The sequence below is a fragment of the Rattus rattus genome, chromosome 14, assembly GCF_011064425.1.
Source record: "Rattus rattus isolate New Zealand chromosome 14, Rrattus_CSIRO_v1, whole genome shotgun sequence".
NCBI lineage: Eukaryota > Metazoa > Chordata > Mammalia > Rodentia > Muridae > Rattus > Rattus rattus.
In genome coordinates, this window is record NC_046167.1 from 60342338 (window position 1) to 60368343 (window position 26006).

The 26006-nt window shown below is 46.1% G+C and overlaps 1 protein-coding gene across 2 annotated transcripts in view; it reads right to left on the reverse strand.

The window, feature by feature from the left end:
• Nedd9 (neural precursor cell expressed, developmentally down-regulated 9) overlaps positions 1–26006 on the reverse strand; it is a 115863-nt gene that overhangs the window by 49317 nt on the left and 40540 nt on the right. Inside the window, exon 1 of one of the 2 annotated variants that reach the window (XM_032884279.1) lies at positions 643–771. The exons of the other annotated variant lie outside the window; for it this stretch is intronic. Coding sequence (XP_032740170.1) covers positions 643–654 — 12 coding nt within the window. The 5' untranslated portion in view covers positions 655–771. Of the gene's footprint in view, positions 1–642; positions 772–26006 lie in introns of those variants that run through there. 2 annotated transcript variants of the gene reach the window in all.

The window sequence follows — 26006 nt, forward strand, 5'->3', positions numbered from 1 at the left end:
GGACATTCTGTAAGCGTCAGGGAAAATAAGCCAGCCGGAGCCTTCAAACTTTCAGACCCATTCAACCCCAATAAAGTGTTATCCAGAAGTGACTAACACCCTTTATTCACGAAACCAAACTATCTAAGGATGTGGGAATTCTCCATCATCGCCCCTATGATAGCGTCTGTGTTTTTAATTTGCTTCTACCGAAAGGACCTAGAGCAGACAGCTTCCCAGATCAAGTGCTTAAGGTAAATTCTGAAAAGGTGCTTTTAGAGCCTGTTAGAGCCTCAGCAGTTCTGACTTCTCTCTTATTAAGGCTCCCCAGGCCAGCTTTGGTCAGGCAGCGACCTGCGACTTGCCTGCTGCGAGGCGAGTTAGACACCTTCTGATCTCCAGTGGCCGCTGTGGCTGCTAGGTTAACTCTTCTCCACTGCCTTCCGCTACCTACAGCAACTTTCAGAATCGTGTACCAAGAACCGGTGGATCTGAAAGCGCACGTCTGCTTGCAGGTACACCCCAGGGAACCCTAGAAACCGGATCAGACGCAACTCAGCAAAACCAGACACACAAGGGATCCCTGCCCAGTTGTCAAGGTGGAAAAGGAGCCCGCACAGCTGCCTCCAGCCTCTCAGGAGACTGCGTAAAAGGCACTCTTACCTTATACTTCATCTCGGCGGTGGTCAGATGAGCCCTGGTCCTATCTAGTCACACTGCAGTGTCCGCCCCTCCATTGAGCAAAGGGCTGGATGGAAGTGAAAATGTTCGCCTCCCGCGCACTGCGGAGTCTCTGAGCTCACAGCCCAGATCCAGACCGGCAGAGCGCGGACCTAATTTGCATGTTTCACCGCCATTGGTTGGTGAGAGGGGGGAAGGTAACGCCTCCACCCCGCCCACCTCTAACTTCAGAAACCCTCCGACAAAGAGCGTGTAATACGATCATTTCTTTTCACGTTATCAAAAGGGCGGAGGAGAAAACAGAAAGTGGGAAAGCAGCCCAAACCACCCCGCGAAATAAAAATATAAAGAGGAAAGACATAGGAACCAGACAAAGGAGGTACGTTCCTTCCGAGAATAACCTAAGTTTTAAAGAATCCGAATTCACAAAGCAGTCTGAGGATTGCGCTTCCTGTGACCTAGCAACTAGTTCATAAACCCATTTCATTTCAAAGCCATTCACCTTACAATCTCTACATGAAACGAGTTTGAGGAACAAAAGGTTTTCTGTCTCCAATCCCCTCCCCCCCCTTTTTACTAACCACCCCTGCTGATAACTCTCTCTCTCCTTCTGTCTTTTCTCTTTCCCTTCCCTTTTCTGTGACTGCTTTTTTTTCTTCTTCAGTGTTCAAAGTACTTTGCTCAGTCAGCCTGCTAGGAGCTTCAAACATTTCTTCTTCAATGAAAAGGAACAAGCACCAGGTTTTCCCCGCACCATCTTGCTAAGACCTCAGAGAGAGAGAGAAGTGTCAGACACATTAAGAGATCTTGGCAGGCTTTGACGGGGATAAAGGTTAGGTAGAAACCCATGCAGGTTCTATAGAACACACTCTATACATCATTCCTGTCCACCCAGCACTCTCTGCTCTTTGACCGCTGGCCTGGCCAGATTCAGCATTGAACACTGAGGCCTTTTCCTTCTGACCTCTCTCCCCCAAATGACCCATTAGCCCACTCACACTTATTATTCAGGGAGAACACTACTGTTTGATAAGCCTGTTTAAAGGGAACAGCTTCTCTCTGGCAAAGCCCAGGACATGATTTGTACAGCGGTTCCATTTTGAGATTTCTATAGAGAAAGAGAATCACTCAGGAGAAGACAGACATTTCTTTTCCTTGGGCCTCAGCATTTAGAGCATTCAGGACTATCCCCTAGTTGGGATGCATTCCAGCCAGACTGCACGACTCGGGTGGGAGAAAAAAAAAATCAGTTCTTACTTTTTTTTTTCCTGACTAAGCTGGACCGGAATCAATTTTGCTTCCCCATTCCCCCCTCTAAATCCCCAATGGATTAAAACTTTTGAAAATAAATGATTTAAACAAAAAGCACAGGAGAGCAGATACCCCATAAAAGTAGTCTGGGGGTGGGGATAGGGTTTACATTGACAATAGAATCTATGTTTGGCTGCAGCTCTGATTTTGCTCTACAAGGTGGCCTGGCAACCTTTGGGAAGTTGACACATCCCTATTAAGGCCCCTTCCAGGTCATGGCTTTCACTTCTTGACCTCAAAGCAGAACGGAACCTGTGTGATGTGCAAGGTCTTTTGGACACAGATTTGGCTCAAAGCAGATTGTGGTAGAAGGCTCATCCCGGCAAGCCCTGCAGACTCACCCTCGTGAGAGAGTCCAAGGTCTTTCTCTCTAGAAGATGCGTCCCGGCACCCAGGAGATGGAGACAGCGTCTCTTCAGCCGTCAGGCTGAATCATCTTCAGAGGAATAAATGAAAGCAAGGCTAAGTCACCCAATCCGAACATTGCAAGAACAGTTTGCCAAAGCCTGTGCCAGGCGTTTGTGAAACTGCGTTCTCAAGACAGAGAGAGGGCTGGATCCCTCTCAGGTGACTTTCTTGCTTCAGATCGCCACACGTTTCCTAACTCCGCAAGGTTAGTCTTATAAAAGCGAGGGCGTAATGCTGTGCACATCTGCCAGGGGAGAGAGCTAAGGGTTTTCCTTGAGTGTGATAGGAAGCCATTCAAGTACTTAAGGCAGCAAACAATCTATTTTCCTGTTTTCGCCCTTAAAATGTTACGCTGTGATCTCAGCGCAGCTTAAGTAGCACAGGTAACTGTGCTCCGGTTATGTTCCCTTTAAACCCTTCTGAGAAACACAAATTCTCTCCGTAAATAAAGAAACAGCCCTTTCCGTATTGATTGCCTGAGATGCTGAGTAGGAAAAGTATGTAAAGACTGGATTATATAATTAAATTATTCAGGAAACCTGTGGGTCCGTACCTTTCCAGAACTGACAAGGACCCTGGGGCTCAGACCCCGCCCCCACTCAGTAGCATTCTGTGAGTGGCAGCCATTTTGGCGAAAACTATGCCTGGCTAGACCCTACTGCATCCAGGAGTCAGGGGAACGGACCTGATGCCATCTGAAGGATTTTATTAGTAGCCATTGGACATTGGTCAGAATGCAGATGGAAATCAAGCAAATGCTGGGACTGCTCATGGCTCAGGCAGAACCCGGTGGCTATTCTGTCCGAGTGAAAGAACTAGAATCCATAAGCAAGGAAGAGAACTCCCCCACCCCTCCCCGGGGAATCAGTAGTCAAAGTCCTCAAGGAGAGGACAGAGAGAGAGACACTCAGAGACCTTCGGCCCTCTGGGTGTAGTCCTACCAGTCATATGTATGTTAAGCCACAATCTCTATTTAGAGATTTCTTTTTAGTTTACTTCCTTGAAATCTCTGTGTCTCTATCTTCAGCATTACTACCAATTTCCTTCCTAGGGGACAGGGGATAACGTTAAGTTTGAATTTGACAGCCTCTTAGTGACATGTGAATGCCTTAGGAAGCAATCGGGACACCTTGGTGTGGACTACAGTGAGAACTTCACCAATCCCCATTTCTTCCTCCCCACCCCAGGCTTATACCTTGCTGGCTTTGCACAGACGGGTCTTTCTACAGAGAATGCTCTGACTAGTTGTCGGCTGTCAGGCCTAGCTTCACACACTAATGCCTTTGTGTGTGCTGGTCCACAGCCCCCACCCTGCCCACCTCGCCCTTTCACAACAAATCCCTCCTTCCCCTGACTGTGCTCCCATTGTACTTGGAACACAGACCTCGTAAAGTGCTTTTCCGTGTTTGGATGCTGATAGTGTGTTGACGTCTGTTTCTCCGGCTTTGGGTGGGATCCGGAAGCACAAAGTGAGGCTAGTTGATCTCTCTGTCTCCTTGTACCTTGTAGGTGCTTAAGTCACTGCCTGTGGATCAGGAAGGAATTCGGAGAACCCATGTTTACCCCCAAGTTCAGCCTAGCGCCCAGGAAAGAAATAGAGAAAAAGAAAACCAAAAACCCTTAGGTCTGAAACCATCGTCCAGTTCCCATTTGTTAGTATAGATCCAGGATGCACCTTTTCAGAACCATGGCCAGGCTGCTGTCAGTTCTGTGTCTGTGAGCTAAGAATAGCATTTACATTTCTAAGTGGCCTGGGAGGAGGCAAAAGAGTAAGCTTTCGAGAGATGTAAAAATGACGTGTAATTCAAGCGTCTAGGTCTATTCCTGAAAGTTTGGGCACATGACATGCAATTCTCTGAGCTGCAAAGGTAGGGCTGTGAGTGCTTGCCCCTGAGTCGGTAAGCCCCAAAAAGCTAAAGAACATGTTTATTATAAGATAATGCTACAGTCGAGCTTGCTAGCACATGTCTATAGTCCAAGCTCGCCCAGGAACACTTGGTAACTTCACGATCAGTACGGGTGAGCTGAGACGATCTTCTCTCCCCAACAAAACAACAACAAACCCCACAGAAATAAAACAGATGTGACAAATAAAGTAGATTGTCTGCCTCTCCACAGAAGATGTTTGTAAGTCCCATAGAGAGAAGCATGCTAGCCTCACCCCTGTCGCTTGTTTAAAAATCTGTGCGTATTATATCTCAAAAAATAAGGCCCATGCCACTTTCCTGTTCTATGTCAAGTCTATAAAACCCTCCAAAGACAAGCCACTGAGAGTTTTCTCCTTCAGTCCAATGGCTTTTCCCAGAGCTTTCTCAGGTGCTGGGCTCTGAGGTAGCTCGTTATAGACATGGTCTCCCTTAGCATTTGTTTTGTGCACCAAATCTAGGAAGTAGATTATTCTTAGTGTACGTATTACAGCATGGAAACTTCTGGAAAGGTTTGCAGTTCACACAAAGGTACAGGACAGATGAGTGACAGGTTTACAATAGAAACCCAAGTAGTCTCCTTCCTGAGTTGGTGTGGCCCTCACAATAGAGCGATGGTGCCCACCAGGCTTCCTCTCAGTCCATTATCTGAGATTGTTTCTTTAAGTCTACAGCTCAGTGGAGGACTAGGCATATGGTGATGCTGCCAAACAGTGTAAACACACGTGCGCACGCACACACATATACACATGCATACACACATAGACATGCACATATGCACACATACACACATGCACATGCAAACACATACACAAACACATACAAACACATGCATGCACACACACACACATATATACACATGCACACACACATATACATGTACATATGCACACATACACACATGCACATGCAAACACATATACATACAAACACATGCATGTGCACACACACACACACACACACACACACACACACACACACACGGCTCCTTTTATCATTCCTCCTTCTTTTGACCTCTGCTCACCTACATCTCGTCTTGCCCCAGCCTGCTGTCCATCTCTGTCATTTTTCTAGAAAATCCATTGCTGCCCATAATCTCCAAGTCAGGCACCCATCCTTCCCTGCGTCTCCCATTATTTATGACCAAGGCCATGACCTCCCAAGTTCTACTTCCCTTAAGAAACAACCATGACTGTTTGACCTTCTTTTCTCTATATGTTGGACCCAACAGACCCCTGTCACGCCTACCAACCCATTTAATGTATTGTGGCTTAGGATATTCATCATGGGTCCTGGGTTACTCGACCTACCCCACCAATACCCTCTACTAACAAGTGAACTGGGAATACATTACATTTCCTGAAGGGGCCGGTGAGGAGATACTTCTTGAAAATTTGTCTCTGCAGATGAGGATAGCGTATATTAAAAAGGCTTGCTGGTTCATGATCCCTGAGTGACTTTAGACTTGGTTACTCTCTAACTCAATGCCAAGCCACCTGGGGCCAGGTGGGAGTCTGAATTGGAAATGACTCCTCTTCTGGTGTGACATAGTAGAAATGAACTGCCCACTGGAATGACTTCAGGAGGTTTTACATTCAGCCAACCTTTTACCACTGCAGAGTCTTCTAACCCCCCGAGAGCCAACTTCTAGCTGCTGTCCCCAGAATGTAGTGGTGGAGTTGAATGTCTTAGTTCCAGCCAATTGTCCTTAAACCTAGGCACGTGATGGTAAGTGGAGTGATTCGTGGGCAGCATCTAGACTTACAGTGTAAAGCCCTGTAACTGTGCAGTTCTGATGTTTAATGCTGTTAACCTGGGAATACTTAATTACACCCTTTCTCTTCCTGAAGAACTAAGGAAGGCTGACAGCTTAAATTACACACTACGTGAATTCACTCAACTCTGGTGAAACATGACAAGCAGTTGCCGGGCTCCACTCTGAGCTTAGCGTTTCCCTTCTCTGAAACACTGAGAGACTTAACTAATGGGTGAAGTTGTAAGAAAAATATGGAAGCACGCGATAAAGATTTACATTTATTGACTTCCAAAAATATGTAAAGGTTCACCAAGGGGCTTAAGGGCAAAACTGAGAAGGCTTCCTGGCAAGGGTGCATGCCGGTTTTCTCTAGCTTTGAGGTGTTCTGTTCTTGCAAGCTTTACTTTCTCCAACTTGTTATATGAAACTGCCATGAAAATCCCTTGGGAAGGTAGGTAAAAAAAGTTAGATTGTGGATTTTTACAAAGGTCAAGGTGATCTGCCAGTACCAAATAAACCGGGAAGCCCATGACTGGACCGAGCAGTTTTCCCATGTGACAACAATGTTACAGAACGTCTTTCAAGTGAGAAAGACAAATACATTTGTTTCAACCCCTTGGTAACCCTTCACACAGCGTCACACTTGCAAAACACTTCCTTTAAACACACTTTCTCCTATTTTTAATGGAATTTACTTATCTGTCCATGTGTGAGGGTAGAGGCGCCTTGTTTGTGTATGTTCGTGCATGTGTGTATATGTTTATACATGTAGAGGTCAGAGGACAGTCCTCGTGTCATCTCCAAGGCCCATCTACTTTAGCTTTGCAAGATTTATTTTGAATTTTAATGTATGTGTATACGTATATGGTGCATGTGTGGATGCTCACAGAGGACCAAAGAGGGCACTGGATCCTTCCCATGCCCCACAGCCGGAAGCTAGAGTTATAGGTAGTTGTGAGTAACCCAGAACAGCACTTCGAACTACTCTTTGAAAGAGCAATATGGAGTCTTAACTGCTGTGCTCTCTCTCCAGACCCTGATTATCTTATTTGAGACAGATTCTCTTAATAGGACATGAGTCTCGGTGTCCTGGACTAGGCTGATGGGCCAGAGAGCCCCAGAGATTCTTCCGTTTCACCTGTCCAATGTCTGTGTTGCTGGAGTTGCTAAACAAACTATGGACTCAGGGCCCTGGCTTCTCAGGGAGGCTGGGTATTCTGTTTTCAATGTACTTAAGAGCTTTGCCACGTCCAGAGCACAGTGGCTGTTGACAGTCATTTTCAGCATCTAACATCCAGAGTAACTCCAGGCACCGACGGTGGTGGGATAATACTGGGAAAGGAGTGTGTGTGTGTGTGTGTGTGTGTGTGTGTGTGTGTGTGTGTGTGTGTGTGTGTGTGCTGAAATCCCAAATGACCACTTTGCTGGAGTTAGCAATTTCTCCATGGGTTAGAGGTGCATCTCCTGCCCCAACAGTCCCAAAGAAACCTACCTGCTCCAGTTCTCAGAGAAGGCCCTCCCTGTGTCCCCACATGAGCAGCAAACATCCACAGATCCAGGGGCCTCTTTGTCTGACTCAATTCACTGCCAGCTGTTGCCGCTGCGCCAGAGAAAGGAATCCCAGCCACGCAGGGCCTGGTGGAGGGGGCAGCAGGAGGAGAATGTGGGATGGAGGCACAGCCTGCTGTGCCCAGTTAAAGGCTAGCTTTTGAAGGGTTTGATTCATTTCAAGAAGCAGAGTGCTCCAGCTATCGACAACGTTTTATTCCGTCTGAGAGAAAGATGCTGGTCCGGTGTGGGCCCAGGGTATAAGTGGTGGCAGGGACAACAGTGTCCACCCTCTGCTTGCCCAGTGGATGGCACATTCCTTTCTGCCCACAGAGGCAGAGAAATAATGGAGCAGCTCCCTGCTTTATAGGAAAGGCTGAAGGGGGGCTGTGCTAACTAGCAGGCTCTAGCTGCTCAGCCTTACTCATGTGCACCACTGAGGTTTACAGAGTACGAGATCCCTTAATTTGCTGAAGTCTTGGTACTCTGTGGTTTCATCATTGAAGAGGCAGACAAGTGGGCGATACAAGGGCTTCCTCGAACTTTGATGCTTGGCAGTTCCCGTGACTCATGTTCTAAACTTGAGCTTCTGGTCTTAGGCAGGGAAGAAAAAGTAGTGGCTAGAAGCAAGTCCTGGGCCTCTGCTGACCTTTGGTGGCAAAAGCCACAACTCCCAATTCGCCACCCCCAAACCAAACATCACCTTACTTAGTTGTCCCTCCTTCCGGTATCTGTGGGGGGAGGGATTGGTTATAAGACCTCATATGGTTACCAGAACACACAGATGCTCACATTTCTTGTATAAAAAAGAGCATACAGATCTTCCTGTATGCTCTAAGTCTTCTCTAGACAGCTCGTACGTTACACCCGATGCAATGTAAATGCTATATAAATAGGTAATATAGGGGATAATAACAAGGGAAAACATCTGTGTATGTTCAACAGACATGCAACCCCCCCCATCCCCAAAACAATACATTTTCAATCCCACAGTTGATTTTAAGGAGAATGTGGAGCCTACTCTATAAGGAATGACTCTAAAGCCGTCACCTATACATACATCCTGTTGTCAGAATAAGAGTCCTTCTTCCAGACAGCTCTTTAATTCTTTCCTCTCAAGTTCCTTTGTCTTTCAAGCCCTGGATCAATTCAGGTGTCCCCACCCACCAAGAACAGCTCCTTGTTATCCTGAATTACAATGGTTCCTATGGGGTCAGAAGCTGATCCCATGAGCGGATGTATTCATCTTTCAGAGGATTTGTAGAGTTGATGAGGAAGACATAACCTTGGGCTGATCCAATGGGGGTTTGTGGCCAAGTGAGCCATGTAAAAGATCTAGAATTTTGTATATTATAATTGTGGCAGTCTGAATCCAGAGTCTCCTGGGTCTCTCCTAGTCTCCTATGGCAACCAACGCTTCCCCAGTGGCCAGCAATGTCTGTAGCAAGAGTGAAGGGTCTCACATGTTAGTCTCCTAACTCTAGCCCAGTACCTCTGCCAATGTCCCTACCATCTGCAATCTTCCTAAGCAGCAACATTCAGGGCAGTGACAATGTTTACATTACTAGATCAAGGTGATGAGAAAGGTTCCTGAAACACTAGCTTATAACCACAACAGTGGGGATGAATCATTTCAGTCAATATAAAATGGCTCTTGTGGAATGACTCTCAGAGTTTCAGAGAATTAAGAATGAGGACATTTTTAATTTCTGCCCCTAACTCACCATGGTTCAATGTGAGTTTTACATGGCACCCTGGAAGTGCCATGCTCCACTGAGAACTACCAGCGTCTCTGCTGCTGAGGCTGGAGGATCTTCTCTGTTTGCTTTACCTCTCTCTGCACCCGGTACCCACTCACTTCCTCTGGCTTGAACTTGATGCACCTTCCGGCTTCCAGATGGACAGCAGATCCCTTTATCCCCTCCCACCTCTGCCCAGTTCTTTCCAGTTTCTTTTGCAGGCAGACATTCCTCAGCACATTTGCCCTCTGCATCTTCCCCTTTCTCTAGCACATTCTCTCCTGCGATTTATCCTCCTGCTTCTACTCCAATAACAATCAGACTTCACGACAGGTTCTGAGTCACAAACCCATTTCCTACCATGCCCAGAGATTCCAGACATCTTTTAAGAGCTAAGTGTTCATTCCTTGTGATGAGTTCTATATGTCAACCTGGCTGGACCATGTTTCTGGATATTAAAAAAAAAACAAATTAGCATACTTGATGTTAATATGAAGATCATTTTATAGATTCGGTTAACATTAACACCAATAGAGAACGAATAAAGAAGAAGACCCTTCATCACGTGAGTGGGCCTCATCTGAGCAGTCGAAGGCCACCAGACAACAGGTTGAGGTCTTCCAAGGAAGATAAAATTCTGCCTACATTGACCTCAGGTTCAGCTGCTTCATCAGCTTCATAGCCCTTTCTTGAATCTTTAATCTACCAGTCTACCCCGTATATTTTGATCCATGTGCCATTCCTTAAAACACAATTATAATTCCTCCATCTGTCTCTGTCTGTCTGTCCCTGCCTCTATCCATCTCTTCCTCCAAATAATTGTGCTTTAGACCAGAGGTTCTCAACCTATGGGTTGGGACACATATGAGATATCCTGCCGAGAAGACGCTTATATTATGATTCGTAACAGTAGCAACCTTACAGTTACGCTGTAACAATGAAATAATTTTACTGTTGGGAGTCAGCGCAACATAAGGAACTGTATTAAAGAGTCACAGCGTTAGGACGGTTGAGAACCATTGGCCTATTTCGAGGTAGAGGAATCTTTAGAAAGTGAAAATAGCAGAAAGGAGTTGGATCACCGGAAAGGGATTGTGGCATACCACTCAATTCCTTCTAAGTTAGGTACCCAGTTCTGGGGTGAATAGTTGCCTAGACCACATCCTCCCACCATAATATCTACCTTGTCACAGGTTCTAAAGCAATGAGGCTAACTAACAATAGATGGAAAACTTCCAAATGCTGAGCCCCAACCAACATTCGGTTTTAACTTAATCACCTCAGGTGTTGTTGCAATGGAAGCTGACCAACACAGGCAATACCACCACTACCACCACCATAACACAAATCTACAATCCCCTCCAATGAACATTGTTTACTTAGAGCTACTCTTATTTTGACACCACCACTGTCTTAGTCACCTAGAGCCAAACCCTCACCCTGATTGTCCTTCCCGTACGCGGTTAGTGTCCAATTCTCATCCATCCACTAGTACATGTTCCTAATCACCACACAGGCCTGGCCAAGCAGAGACTGTACCCATTTGTCCACAGTGATTTACCTGAGAACTTAGCATGTGTGTCAGAGAAAATCAGTCTGGGGTCTTCGTGATTTTGTATATGCACCATGAAAGGAAGGCCTCTCCATCTTTAGATCTTATACTATCAACTATGCTTAAGGGTAAGTGCCTTTTCCTCTTTGTAACATGTGTCTATAGGGAGAGAGGATCAATCTGCAAGAAAAAGGAAGCAGAAACTAAGAGCAAATGAATGGAGAGCGTTCTGACCTTGTTTGTGTCTCCTGAATCCGCCATGGCTGAAGTCTGCTCTAAGATCGTCTAACTCATAAGGGGACATGCTGGTTGGGCTCTGTCAAACCTAGACATATCTGGGAAGAGGGATTCTTAACTGAGAAAATTCATCCATAAGATTTACCTGTGGGCACATCTCTGGGACATTTTCTTCATTAATGCTTGATGTGAGAGGACCCAACTCATGGAAGGGGGTGCCACCCTGAGTAGAATGTCCCGTTTGTATAAGAAACCAGGCTGAACAAGCTAGAAGGAACAAGCCAGCAAGCAACATTCTTCCATGACCTCTGTGTCAAATCCTGCCTCCAGGTTCCTGCCTTGAGTTCTTGCTTTGACTTCTCCCTGTAATGGACTTGGATGGGGAATTTCAAGCTGAAGTAAATGCTTTCTTCCCTAAGTTGCTTTGGTTCATGGTGTTTTATCACAGCAGTGGAAAACCAACTAAGACAGGCCAAGAGAGTATCCTCCCCTAACCCAGTCTGAATCTGGCTTCTTTCCCTTGCACTAAGATGTCTTCGCTATCCCTCTACCAGAGAGCAATGGCATCTACCCACTCATGTGCACTCTAGGAGTCCTCTCCACAGGAGTCTTACGATCAGAGACACCCAGTCAGTGTGTTGCCCTAGACTCCTGGCTTGGCCTCGAGGTGCAGGATGTATCCTAACACTGTGTAATGAGGAGAAGGGAAAGTGACCTCTGAGGTGGCTGAAACAGAAAGGAAAGTCAGGCGTTAGGAAACAGCAGGGTGACAGCACCTCAGAGCAGGGTGACAGAGATTTGTTCGTTGATTGGGAGGATACTTTAACAATGGAAGGGAAAGCAAGACAGCGTTTCAGCTGGGTTCTGGGGAGCAGGGGTTGTGCACCTGCAAACCCATTTAGACATCAGTCTCACATTTCCTCGCTGATTACTTTGTCCTTGTTAATAGCCGCTGAGATTTCATTTTCCCCTCCACCAGTCCTAATTGCTCGACATAACAGTAGGCATCGTGGGAGCCACAAAGATGAATAATACCCAGACGCGGCCCTCGCTTCTTAAATACCTATTACAGGAGCAGCCAAGGTAACTTCATGAGGATAAACTTGGTGCTGGGGAGAAAAAAAAAACCAAAAAATCCCACCATCGCGTTATGTAAGTTTCTATTTTAAAATCATCTGGTTCTAATTTGCTAACGTTTAATGCTTTCTAGCTAATGCCAAAAGCGCTACGTTTGATTTATGGAAATACTTCAGCACATTTTTCCATCGCGGCCTTGTACAATATAGTTACCACCCCTTTTGTTATGGTTAGAAAGATTACGGGCCTTAAAACAGCCTCCTTTATGAGCTCGCCGATATTTTATCATAAAATTCCGTAAGATGGAGTGAAATAGTGTAGCAGCAGTATTTGGAGACCATTCCACACGGTTCAACTTTATTTTCCTTTTTTTCCTATTTAACAAAATGATCCATCTGGAAAGTGGATGCTCAAAAACTTTCACTATGCGAAACCACTTCTTTTCATGGCAGACAGTATTTTTTTTCTTTCTTTCTTTGGGGAGGGTGGTGGCCGGGGCAGGGGTAGATGTTCAGACACGTGTCACACCAAGCTACACTGTGGTCCAAATAATAGCATCAACACCAAAGGATAAAAGCTCGCACCGGCCCAGACTTCCTATACGCCATAGAGCGAGCCCTCAGAACATTGCAGGTAAATGGAGTGAACATCAGAAAACCTTATAGGTACTGTTGGTGTCTGGGGTTCAGGAGGTCATGGCAGAGTGTGGCTCAGGCTGATGGGACCTCAGGCTGATGTCCGTGCTCCAAGACAGGGACCTATAGGTCCAGAGAGAGGCAAAGGCAGACCTACTCAGGCTCCAGGAATGAAATGTATTGATCTATTTTGTGATGCTAGGGATTGAATCCTGGGCTTTATGTTTGCTAGATAACTCAACCACTAAGCCACATCCTTAGTCCTTCAATAAGTTATATACAGACAGACACACACATATAATATAGACACATAATATACTCACTTGTATTTATAATAATAGACACAAATAAATATGTTATATATACACATATAACAAGTACAACATACATGCATGCGCGTGCATGCACACACATACACACACACACACACACACACACACACACACACACACGTAACACATACTCATTTTCAGGTGCTATAAACTTTGGGCCTCGAGCAGTTCTCTATCCCTGAGCTCTGTTCCCAGCAGGATTGGGCCACCCTTTAGTTCTTCTAGTCTTTAGTTTAGCCATATGACTCAGCATGGTCATTTGTTAACCACCTCAAGACACTGTACAGAACAATCAAGGAATTCGAAGCACTGACAACGTGCAGGGTCCAGTTGAGGAAGCCATTCTTAAAGGTCACTGGACTCAGTGTGCTCTTTCGGTTTCTCTTCTCCACAGGAAGTTAGGGTTTTCACTTCACACCCACAAAAACCAAGATGGCTGCCCAGGAAACTGCCCCCCCTCTGCCTGGCTCATGTAGCCCTTTAAAACGAAGAGGTTTCGTTTCTTCTCAAGCAGAGTTCAGGCAGCTCTTTGCAGTGACAACCTCCAAAAGGCATGGTGAGTAAGGATGCAGCCTTCCCAACAGTCTCTCTGTTTGCTTCAGGTGCTGGGACTCAAGCTGTGTGTGCTTAAGCTTCCTCTGCAGGGAGGCTTTGTGACCAGCTGTGAGGTGGCCCGTGCTGTAGCCTAGTCCCATCAAAGCTCATGTTGAGGCTCTGACCCCAGTGCAAAGGTGATAGGGCCAGTAAGGGGCATCACAAGGTCCTGCCCTCGTTTTCTCTCTCTGGAATGGGCTAGCCTTTGCCGGATTTCCACCCTCTTTCCTCCCTGCTCACACCGCCTCTCCTCTGCCAGAGCTAAGCAGGGCCAGCCACCTGAATTGAACTTTTGGTACCCAACTCAACCTAACGCACACACGCACTGTTGGGTTCCAGACATTCAGCTACAACAACACAGAACAGATTAAGACAGCATTCTTTCCATCTGTCCCTGGAAACAGTGTAAAAAGACATGAAGATTTAAAACAACAATCAAAAGAGAGCACCAGGACCTCTTTTTCCTTCTGGATTCTTCTTTGGAATGCTTGTCTTTTGGTATCAATCGTTGGGGTTTATCTGCCCTCCCTGACTCAGCTCCAGTTCCAGCCCCTTGAAATTCCATGCCGCCTCTGCTGATGAGAGTTCTGATCAGCCCCAACCCACCTACTATGTTACCGCGGCACATCATGGTGTCCCATTTGTAAATGCCATTTGTGCCTTTTGGCCAGCAAGTTCTTTGTATAAGAGTTGACCAAAAGAGTAGTCAATTCTCTGTTTGATGTAGGCAATAGCGAGTTATTTTTTAATCGAGATATGATCTACATGCATAACATCCACCCTTAAATAGTATATATCAGTTATTCTTACAGGGTCCGCAGAGGTGGACCAAAGAATTTCAGGACACTTTCTTTACTTTGGAATGAGACTGCTTACTGGTCTGGGCCACTCCCCATCTATACCCGAAGCCCTTGGCCACTAATCTCATTTCTGTCTAGAGACAACTGCCATTTTGTGTTCAACTCAGTTTCAAGGCCAAACACAAATGGGAGATTGGCTGTTAATTTTTTTTTTCTGTATACTTAAAAATATACTTCAGATGCGTGAGCACAAGTACCCATCTAACACTTGACAAAGAAAATGAAGTGAAACAGCTCAACCAGACCAGTGAAATACAGAGGAGGAAAGCAAACTTTGTGGGCAGTGTGGGCAACGCTTTAAAGGACTTTCAGAAAGAAAAGAGGAATGAGGTTCAGCAGAGACGAGATGATGACTCCTTTGTACGCACCAAGGAGATGCCCCTGAGCCAGATGTAGCTAAGTGGTTACCCAGCTTCCATTAAGACTCATCAGATAGGAGTTAATTATTCTACATCACAAATGCTGAAGGTGGTGATGGCCTAGATCAAGACCACACGGCAAGGACTCCACCGAAGCCTGGCATGGAGTTCAATGCTTAGTAATTTGGCATTGCCCTTGAAACTGTGGATGATCAAACTCGTGTGTGTGTGTGTGTGTGTGTGTGTTAGGGATCAAAGCCAGGACCTTGTGTACTCATGTATACTACCAGAGTCTCCTACCATTAGCTACGTTTCCAGCTTGTCCATACATCTTCAAACTGGTTAAGAAAAATAGTCCATTAAGGAAATTATTATTTTACTGACAGTCACTAGAAAAATAGCAACAGGCACTGTGCTTCCTCCTCTGGCAGAGCGGGCTGGACAAGACAGGAGTTCTGCTCTGCTAGCCTATGATGACCACTGTGGGCCTACGTTCTTCACTGTGGAAGCTACAGGAGCCCTTGGCCTGCCACAGTCCTCAGTCCAGGCTTATCCTGATGGCCAGGCTACAGAGGACCCCGAACTTCCCTGGTGTCTGAATCCCTTTGATCTACCTCCTTTGTTCTGGAAACTTCCTTGCTGGGATGCTGAGGCCTCCCTGTCATCCTGGGAGGCCCAGCTTCTTGTACCTGGATCTCCCGGACATTCTGGTCTCTGAGGACTGGCCCAGTCTCTTGTGCCAAATCCCTGTCTCTCTTCTAGTTGATCTTTAAGCTGTGATGCTCTCCTGAGTTCCACTGGCCTCAGCCCTCCCGTTTAAGCTGTTTCTTCTAATCCAGGAGTCTTCCACAGTCCACTCTCCACAGAGCAGTGACTATGCTCTTGAGTTAATTAATATGTCAGTGTGGCAGGTGTCCAGACATTTGGTTAAATGTTATTCTGGATGTCTGTCTGAAATGCTTTTGGATGAAATAGAGACAAGTCTGCAGACATTTGACATACAGATTATTCTCCATCATGGGCCTTCTCTAAAGCCTTGATGGCATCACTAAAACACTTACTGAGTCCTCTAGATTTCTATTTGACCATGGATGATTCTCTTCACATGTTGTAGAAGTCTCAGATGCCAAGATGTTTATGAAAGACAGGCAAGGCAGCAGGTTGTAGGAACAGGTTGCTAGAGGAGGCATTCTAAATCTTCTTTGGTCTGAAGTACTGCCAGGTTCTAGGATTTTTTTTCCTTTCACAAGTAAACTTTGTTATATTGAAATGGTCTCCAATTTTAACAGGCTATGTGAATAGTTGTCCGTGTGGAAGAGTGTCCAGAAGACAGAGTCAAGCAGGCATTGAGGAGAAGAAGCCACATAAGAAGGCAAAGAGGAAATAGCTGACACTTGAAAAAAAAAAAAAAAGAACCCTGGTTATGCATGGTCAGTCTGTCAGTCAGTCAGTCTGTCTGCCTGCCTGCCTGCCTGTCATGGTCTCTGTGAAGTAAATGTTGTGGTTTGCTGGCTCAGAGGATCCTTAGGACCATGTGACAAGCATAGTAGCCAAAGCCTAATCTAATTTGACACACCATGCAAAAGGGACGCTGGCTTTGCCAGGGTCACCACATGTCACCTCTCTCCCCCATTAGTCTCCTTCCCAGACTGGCTTCCAACATCTCTTCTTCTCATCAGTGTCATATGCATTAAAAGGGGAAAGATCCAGGTCTGTACAGTGTAGCAGGAAGGGTCAAGCTGCTACAGCCAGGAAGGTTTCTGGTTGCCCTCCCTCACATGCCATTCACTCAATGAAGTAGCTGCTCCATAGATTCCAGATATGCCCACTATGTCAAGCCACCATTTCAGCTTTATTAGGACAGGATAAGCACACTGGGGACGGACTGTGACTCCTGTCCTGAGATTGCAGAATGGGGTGTGGATAGCCCATTTCTCTTTCTTCACACACATCATCCCAGAAGGTTTCGGCTCTCTGTCAGTTTAACGAGGCCCCTAAAGTGGTCCTTCTTATTAGAGTTGAAAATAAAACCATACGCCTGCAAATTTCTTCATGCCTTCACCTCTAATCCTAAACTCCGAATCACATGCAACAATTTAATTTCTCTAAGTATGGTGGCTGGACTTCCCATATGTGAAAATATCTCCTGAAGCTTGCAGTTGTAAGTCATCTTAAGGAAACAACAGGGTATGAGGTAAATAGCTGTTTAAGTTGGGTTTTAAAAAATACATAAGCTACAGTGAACAGAGTGAGTCCAATCCTATAAAAGCAAAGCCACATAAAAAGTGGTGGCTTTCCTTATATTCTCTCGATCCTGATTCTCTTCAACAGGACAGACTGATCTAAAACTATGTAATTGTCCCAGGCTGACATTTCAGGAAAAATAGTGGTTTGGGGGACCATAAATATGAGTTTGTTGTGGTAGTCCTTATCATTCATTTAACACCTTTCTCTTGTCCCTTGGCTAATGGGATGCCTACATTGGAGTCCAAGCACTGAGCTTTAAGAGACAGGGGACTTTGCAAACCCTGGTGGGGGGGGAGTTAATAGTGCCAACACAGCCAATCACATTGCAGAAAAAATCACAGTCCTCCTGTGCAACTGCTCTACCCTGCAGCATCTATGGTTTACAGAGTTTATGGATTTGTTTTCTTTTGTCCCCTTTCCCCCTAGAAGGAGAGTAAGGCCCATGACAGAATTCTATTTGGTTAGTGAATGACAGAGGAGTCAGTTCAGATGGGACTGCAGTGTTCCCCAATCAAATCCCATTCCCTTCTGCTCGCTGGACTCCTGCCTGCTGACGCCAGGCACTGATGCGCAGTTATTCTGGGGGGCAATGGTCTGATGGGGTGAACTGGAGGAGAGGCAATGCTGGGCTGACGTATGCTGACCTTTCCCCTTGGTGTCTAGAAGACGACCACCCCGTGAACTCTAGCTGCCCTTGATGGCTTGACACTGGGGACTTCGTACTGATTTATGCCTTGACCCGAGTGTGTGCTTCCCTCTGGCCCTGCTTGCTTTTCACATTAAATGTAGAAGTATAGCGGTGTGTCTGCCCCAGGGTCTCAGCCTGTGTCATTCTTGACTCCTGTCAGACACACATTGTATTTTATTCTTCCTGTGCTGTTTGGAGTTTGCATATCCTAGCCTGAACACTGCAATTCTGTCTATCTCCCCAGTTTGGATCTTTCCCACTGTCATGTGTGGAAGCCAGGGACCAGCTTGCAGTTGGCAGATTTCTCTTTCCTCCATGTGGGACCTGGGGATCAAACTTAGGTCCTGAGGCAGTGGTAAGCCCCTTTTCTATTGAGCCTTCTTACTAATCTTGTCTCAGGACTCGGCCCAGTATCTGGGAGGCTAGGCCAGAGATGATGGGGCTTCTCACTTTCTCCACCCTGAGCGTGTCAGAAACTTTCCAGTTCACTGGCAGCTGAGAATACAAACACAAAAACCCAAAGGGCTTTGGCAGCTCTAAAGGGGCTGCCAATCGAACGAAGGATAGCATGTACCCATGGGACTATTTGAACCCAGAGTTTGTGCCCCCATTTCACACCAACTCATTTCTGATTTCTGCTTACACCGAGCGCCTTTCCACAATCGGCATCCACAACCCTCAGCAGCCCTGGGTGGTCTCTTCTGTGCCATTAGAGAGGAATATAAATTGCTGTACACACAGCTCACTCCCCCGCCTTCGCAGATAGGCACTAAAACATGAATCACCACAAATGGGCGTTAAAGACCCTGGACATTAGAGTTGACCTTTTCCCATGTCCTCTGGATTTACCCCATTCCACGGTCAAAGAAGTGCTGTGGAAATCAGGAAGAAACTGTAAGGAGACAGCCATGCCTGTTCCCATCACTGCTGGCTTGAGGGAAGGGTTGCCATCAACGTGTGAGTTTGAAATTGACGAACTGAAGAAACCACCATCTCAGGAAGTAATACAGAAGGCCCTCATTTTAAAGATAAAGTTTATTTTGTGAGTAACTTGATTCTAGGGTAAAGTCATCCTAAGGAACAACACGTATTGTCCAACTTCCCTGAAAGCTCCCAACTTGTCTCTGTTTCTGATTTCATGTCTTATTTGTCATTATCATTAACAATTACCCCAGACCGATTACTGTGAGCATATGTACATGGTGCCAATATTCCAATAAAATGTAGGCCTAGACAGAAGTGCCAGGGACGTCTCTGTCTCTGTCTCTCTCTGTTTCTCTCTCTCTCTCTCTCTCTCTCTCTCTCTCCCTCCCTCCCTCCCTTCCTCCCTCTCCCTCCCTCTCCCTCCCCCTCTCTCTCTCCCCCCTTCCCTCCCCCCCTCTCTGTTTCTGTCTCTGTCACACTGTCTCTCTCCTTGCTTTTTTTCCTACATTTTCACCAAGGAAAGCCTCCCTTTGGGAAAATAAAACAAGCCTGCTGGGCCAGGTGTTTTCAGTGTTCTCCTGATGGTCGCCTAGGAACCAACCATTATCTTCTAGGGAAGCCGCAGGGACAAGAGAATGTTTAAGCTCATCTTAATGACCCGAGTCTTAGAAGCTTCTCCATTGTGAGGAAGCAGGGTGTGTTCTTTCTAGAGCCTCCAGACCATGCCAGGTTATGGTAAAACATGCAAAGATTTCAGTGTGATGGCTTCTTAACCCATTTGCTCATTCACAGAAGGGAGTAATCCCTGAGCTTACACACATCACTCAAGTCAGGCCAAGCCTTCATGCTTTTTAACCAAAAAAAGGGGGGTGGGGGGGTCAGGGAGGTCCCCTTGCAGGACAGTGAGAGAGGAGATGTTTAGTGATGTCCAACAAGGCATCTCACTTGCAAGATTCTGGCCTCTTTCAGGAGGTGGGATGGGCATGCGTCTTGTAGTGGATGCTTTTTCTGAAAGTCAAACCACATCAAGGTACATGCCTTCCTTTTATTTCCTTCTGCTTGAAACATCCTGTAAGTCCAAGACAACTGCTTCTCTCTCTCTCTCTCTCTCTCTCTCTCTCTCTCTCTCTCTCATTCTCTCTCCCTTTGCACCCCCTCCGTGTGTGTGTGTGTGTGTGTGTGTGTGTGCACGCACGAACATGTGTAAGGCTTTCTTTTAGATCTGCACTCAAGCCTGAATGTTAGAGGCTCAAAACCACTTTCTATTTTAATGTTTTTGCTATTGCTCAAATACAAAACTTCAAGTGTGGAAAACCAGGGAATGGTTTTGGAATGTAATTATTTTTTTCTGTGTGTGCGTGCTAACAGCCTCCAAAGCCCATTCCTTCTTCCTGGAGAGCACATGCAGACACACACATATGCTTTAAGTCCAGCCTTCCATGAATTCTAGAAAAAGACTAAAATAGATTCAGTACCTCCCTCTAAGACGATGACGACGACTCTGGTACCGATAGCAGGAACATATAGTCAAAGGAGTAAATTCCACATAAGAGTTAGTTGTGCACAAGGGTAGAATCAAGGGATTCTGGACGAGTCATTACTTAGATGTTGAGATAGAGTCTCCTTATTGGGCCCAGGCTATCTTTGAACTTGAAGCAATCATCTTTTTCTTATTAATCACATATTTATTTATTCATTGAAATTCATGCATGTATAAATGTATTTTGATCATATGTGCCCCTACTACTCTCAACTCCCTACGGACCTCCTATTCTGTCTTCTTCCTGGCTTCATGCCCTGTCATCACCCCCACCACCTCCATCCCCAAATCCAATTATTGTTGTCTACATGTGCAGGCATGTGGGTTCATCCAGTAGGGCATGGGCAACCTACCAGCAGCCACATTCCCAAACAAAAGTAACTCTCCCTCAACAACCATTTATAATCCTTCTTTGCTAGACTCAGGGTTACTGTCCATGCTGGAATTCTGACTGGCTTGATCCTGTGCACAGCGGCAGTGCTGTGATGTTTATCAGCCATGTCATGTCTAAAGGGCAGCATTATCATAGCTTTCCTCCACATCCTTTGGCTCTTACATTCCCTCTGGGCCTTCTGCTGCTGACCTGTGGATGAGGGACATTGATGTAGATGACCCACCTATGGTTGGACCCTCACGTCTCATCAGATCCTTGGGTGCTAGGATTATAGGTGCACACCACCACATCCTGCTCAGTGATACTTAGTGTTTTGAGATTTGTCATTTGGAACCAATAGTCTTGGCACCATCCAACTTATAACATAAGGCAGGTGGTTAAAGTTTGTGGGAAAAAGTACAGGATAGCCTGTCCCATTTAGATTTCAGGTTAAACTATGACTGGCTCTCAGTATAATTATGTTCCTGAAAATACTTAGGGTTTATTTGTATAGAAAATTTTCCTATCCTTGTCTCGAACTTGGCTTTCACTAGAGTCTTATATTTTGTTTGGTAAATATGGCAACTTTACCTGAGGTAAAGAATAGTAACATCCGTAGCTAACTGAATGAGAGCAGAACCATTCATCCCGAGATGGTAAAAACCTAATGCCGATTGCAAAGTTTTCCCAGCATGCCTGGCTTCTTCCCACCTGTACTCTATATCCTCTAAGAAGCCCAGTCTGTGGAATGTCAGGATGTTGGTATGGCCTTTGAGTTGCTATCCAAGGGCGTATCCTATTAGCTTTCACTGATGGCGTTCCAGTTGCAATGATTCTAAGCACATACAACTTGTTGAAGGTGGATGCTGGGTTGAGTCTCTGTTTGCAAGCATTTCATGAGTTCAGGGAAGGCTTGCGTATCTCCAACTGGTGACAACTTACAGAACCATGAGCGAAAAGAATAAGATGTTACAATATTCCATGAGGATTGGAGATGAACGAAGAGTCAATAGAGGAGGGTCCAAGTATGGAGGGATGAGAGAGGTTCTTATAGATGAAGATATTAGCTCACAGCATCCGATTCTGAGCAGCCAGAACCATCAACAAGAAAGAAATCAGAATGTGTGCCCAAGAAAGTTTCCATTCCAACCTGAGAGGCAATGATCCATTCATTCATTTGTGTATTCAGATACATGTCAAACTTTGAAGCATGAATTAGTGAAAAATTGTAAATGTGTAAAGAGCTATGAAGAAGAGATTCATGGTGCTATGAGGTGTATGAAAAAAATGCAGTGGGAGTGGAGACCACCAATGATTGAGTTACATTGTGAATGGAGAACAGAATTTATCAGATGACAAGGGAGTGGTGAGAGCCTTAGGGGAGGAGAATACAGGGCAGATGAACTTGAATCTGTATCAGGAAGACCCTAGTGCTGACAGGACCAGGAGCATCCAAGACCAGTTGTGACTGAAACATAGGGATTGTGGTGGGACGGTAGATTGGAAGTGTTAAAGCTCTGAACACTTCGACACCTGCTGGGAATTTTATCTTAATTTTCAGGGCATGGTGGAGCCCTGTATTTAAATGGGGAGGTAGAGCATCGTGTGGGCAGGGAAGGTTATGATGTAGGAAGGTTAAAGGGACATAGACAAGAAGAGGGAGAGAAGGCTCTGAGGGTTCCCTGAAATGGTGCCTTCTTGTTCCCAGAACAAGATTGCAAGGAGAAATGCTAGAAAGGCATTGGGGGTAGGCATTTAAACAGGACTAATAAGGGAAAGAGGGGGACCCAGGATGAAACTGTTACTTTCCCCTTCTATGTAGCTTGGTCTTCTTTCCCAGATGTTCAACTCTTTTGTCTTTCCTGGATGTTCTTTGTTCTGCCAAGGTTCACACTCAGTGGTCTTACACTGACCACCAGCATCCCCGTTATGGAAAAGTAGCCAAATATCTGAGAGTCGAGTAGGTAGGGAGCAACAGTAATGACAGTTATTGGGAAAGCAACACACTGTTTGTCATCTCTCCATACAGCAGAAGTAGCTCCATGGGGACTCTGATCAGTATGTAGGTGGACCCTGGGGCTTGGCTTAGCACAGTAAGCAGGATTTCACAAGCTACAGTTCTGGGTTCGGCTGGAGGGCGGTAAGGCATGGAGCAGGGAACAGCCTGAGTCCAGCAGCACCCACAGGGCTATGCCAACCTCAGCAGGCCAGGGGAAAGAAGGCAGGCTGGCTCACGTGCCAGCTGCCCTGTGTCCTTCACAACAGTCCAAGCCCTGGAGACAGAGTCAGAGGGAGAAGATCAGCTTCTGAATCTAGACTGCTCCTGTTGAAATCGTCATCACTGGCCCCCTTTCTGCCAAGTGTATTTGTAATAATGGGCGGCATGGTTCTAGAACTCTTCTCCTACTTGTGGCAATTCTCCTGCCCACACTTACTCCACAGAGGCTCCTCTGCCCTTGCTGGCTGCATTCACAAAAGGATTGCTCAAAAGTGAGGCTTCTGGTGTATGTCGGGGGCAGGTGTTTGTGAGGCGATGCCCAGGTATCTGTGTGCTTATGGCTATAGGGGTCAGAAGGTCAACTTTATTTCTGAAAACTGGGCCTACTATTGGCCTAGAGCTTGCCAATTAGGCTAGGCTGTCAGGCTAGTGAGCCCCAGGGATCTGTCTCTTTCTCCCCAGTGCATGCTGTACCTGGCATTTTTGTGTGGATTCGAGTTATTGAACTCAGGTCATCATGCTCGCTCAGCAAACGCTTTACCAACTGGGCTATCTCTCATGCTCGCTCAGCAAACACGTTACCAACTGGGCTATCTCTCAGCCTATCTTCCACAGCATTTTGGTTTAGTGAGCTTAGATCATGTATTAATACTTAACTATAACTCTGGATTTAACAGGGGCTTTGCCGTGGATTTCTGGTATCAAGAAATAGGAATCTATTTACGTGGCACTGTAGCTTTGGCACAAACTTAGAGAAGTCTCCCGCTCCCGGTGGACAGCATACATCTATGGTGAGGCACAGTACCGATATCCTTTCTCTGTCTTTCTATCTCTGTCTCTCTGTTATTAGTCCCCTGACCCATCTAATAGACTCGTGTCCTTGAGCCCATCTAATATCAGTATGCGATGCCTTTGTGACTGGTATAGAATTTCACTCACGGTGAGCCGTGAAAACCAGCTCACAGTTCCACACAGGAACCATCTGGGGGGGCTAGGCTACTGGGAAAGAGACAGAGCACAGAAGGCAGGGACCCCATGACAGCTATGTGAGTGCATGTCACTGAGACCCTTTTCTAAATGAACCCCACGAACCCAAAGTCCGCAATGAAGACAGACTCCGACATCACACCAGTGTTTTTGAGCATACATAGCCATTTTCTTAATGCTACTAACCTTTCACAGACTTCAGAGCATCAGGCTATGGGATGCTCTGAGGTGGCATCTGCCAGGAAGGGAGGCTTAGAGCCTCACAAGTCACATGTCTTGAACATCAGCATTTTTTTTTTCTTGACAGCCTTTGGGCCGGGTGCCTCAGCTGGCTCTTCTGGAGAAGGTGCGAACGCTCTTCTCTGAACTTTGCTTAGTAAGTCTGACGCTCTTGTGTTCTGTATCAAGAATTGGAAGGGAAGCGGTTTTGTGGTTCCTCTCTTCCTTTCCTTTTGTTTTTTCATCAAAATTTCACGTCACTTGAAGATTTTGTGACCTGTTTCAGAGGGCATTACACCGCCCAAGTTCTCTCGTTAGCAGGACCGAATGTTGCTGGCTGAAGGACCACAGGTCATGAAGGCCATGACACATTGGTGACTGTGCAAGGGACGTCTTTGTTAGTGAAGAGGTTGGGGGAGAAGAACAAGGCAAATAGATGCCACCAGAGGGTGATGGCCCTTGGGTGGCAGGACTCATCAGAGTTGATTATGTCTCAAAGTGAGGCGAAGCTCATCAAAGGCCAGGGTGAGGGGCGTTAGGCTATCATTGCAGTCTCAGATATGGCCTATGTTGATCTTGTTAGAGGAGGAGCTGCTGTAACCTGTGGGCTCTTAGTGATGCTTGTGGCTTTCTGTGGGGTCAAGTAAAATGGCTGTGGGCAGAACTGAAAGGGTCCTAGAGGGACTCATGAGCAACTCGGAGTAATTACTGTTCAGGATCAGAGCTGACTTCAGGGTGAAAAGGGAACCAAGTGAGAAAGTTCTGTTTCTTCTCCCCACTCCAGTCGCCCCAGGCATACAGAGAAGCCTTGCAAAATAGGAGCCTCAGGTAGCCCCAGGGCTTCTTGTGTTGCATCTTATCTCAGAGCTAGGAAGGAAGAGCTGTTTGGCAAGGGCAAGACACCTGAAAGGACAAATGCCTGAAGCGGCTTAGTCAGACACTTGCTGGAGCTCACTGTCTCTAGAAGACCCTGCAATCTCGGAGGCCACCTAGAAGATGGGCAGAAATGGCTACTCCCAAGAGTCTTTAAAGCAAGTAATTTTATAATCTGCAAAAGCAATGGAACCATACAGGACACACACACACACACACACACACACACACACACACACACACACACACACACACGCACTGCTGTGTTTTGTTGGTTTGTGTGTGCGCCTGTGCATGTGCACACACATGCATGGGCACCTGCCTTAACCTCCCAAACATTGGGATTATAGGCGTTTGGTGTCATATAGGGCTTGAGAGCTTGATGTGGTAGAGGACACTTTCAAGGTGAGCTTGGTCTTATCCCCTAACATCAGTCTTACAAAAGAGTTGAGCCCAATTTTTATTGGTATGTTGTGTAATAATTGAGTCTAAGATCTCCAGACACAAATAATTATTTAACGAAGTGGACCATGTATGCAATGAAATGTTGTTGGCCTACTCGGAATTCAAAGTCAAAGACCCCAAATCCCCAGCTGTCTAACACACACACACACACACACACACACACACACACACACACACACACACACACACACACACACACTGGGGCGTGGGGGGGAGAAATCCAGACAGCCAAACCTCTTAGGAATATTTAATTCCTGTCATAAGAGAGATGACTGTTACTGGGAGGGGGAGACTTCTAATAGACACCACCTAGCATAAGGGTGAAGAGAGGAGCGTCAATGATGTCAAAGCTCTGGGGAGAGCTCAGACCGGGTGGCTGCTGGAATGGTATGGGGCTAGGGTGTCACACCCTAGCACGTATGACACCTTACCACATTCCCCGCAGTAACCTCAGCTTGTCCATCTGCCTGCCTCGGTGC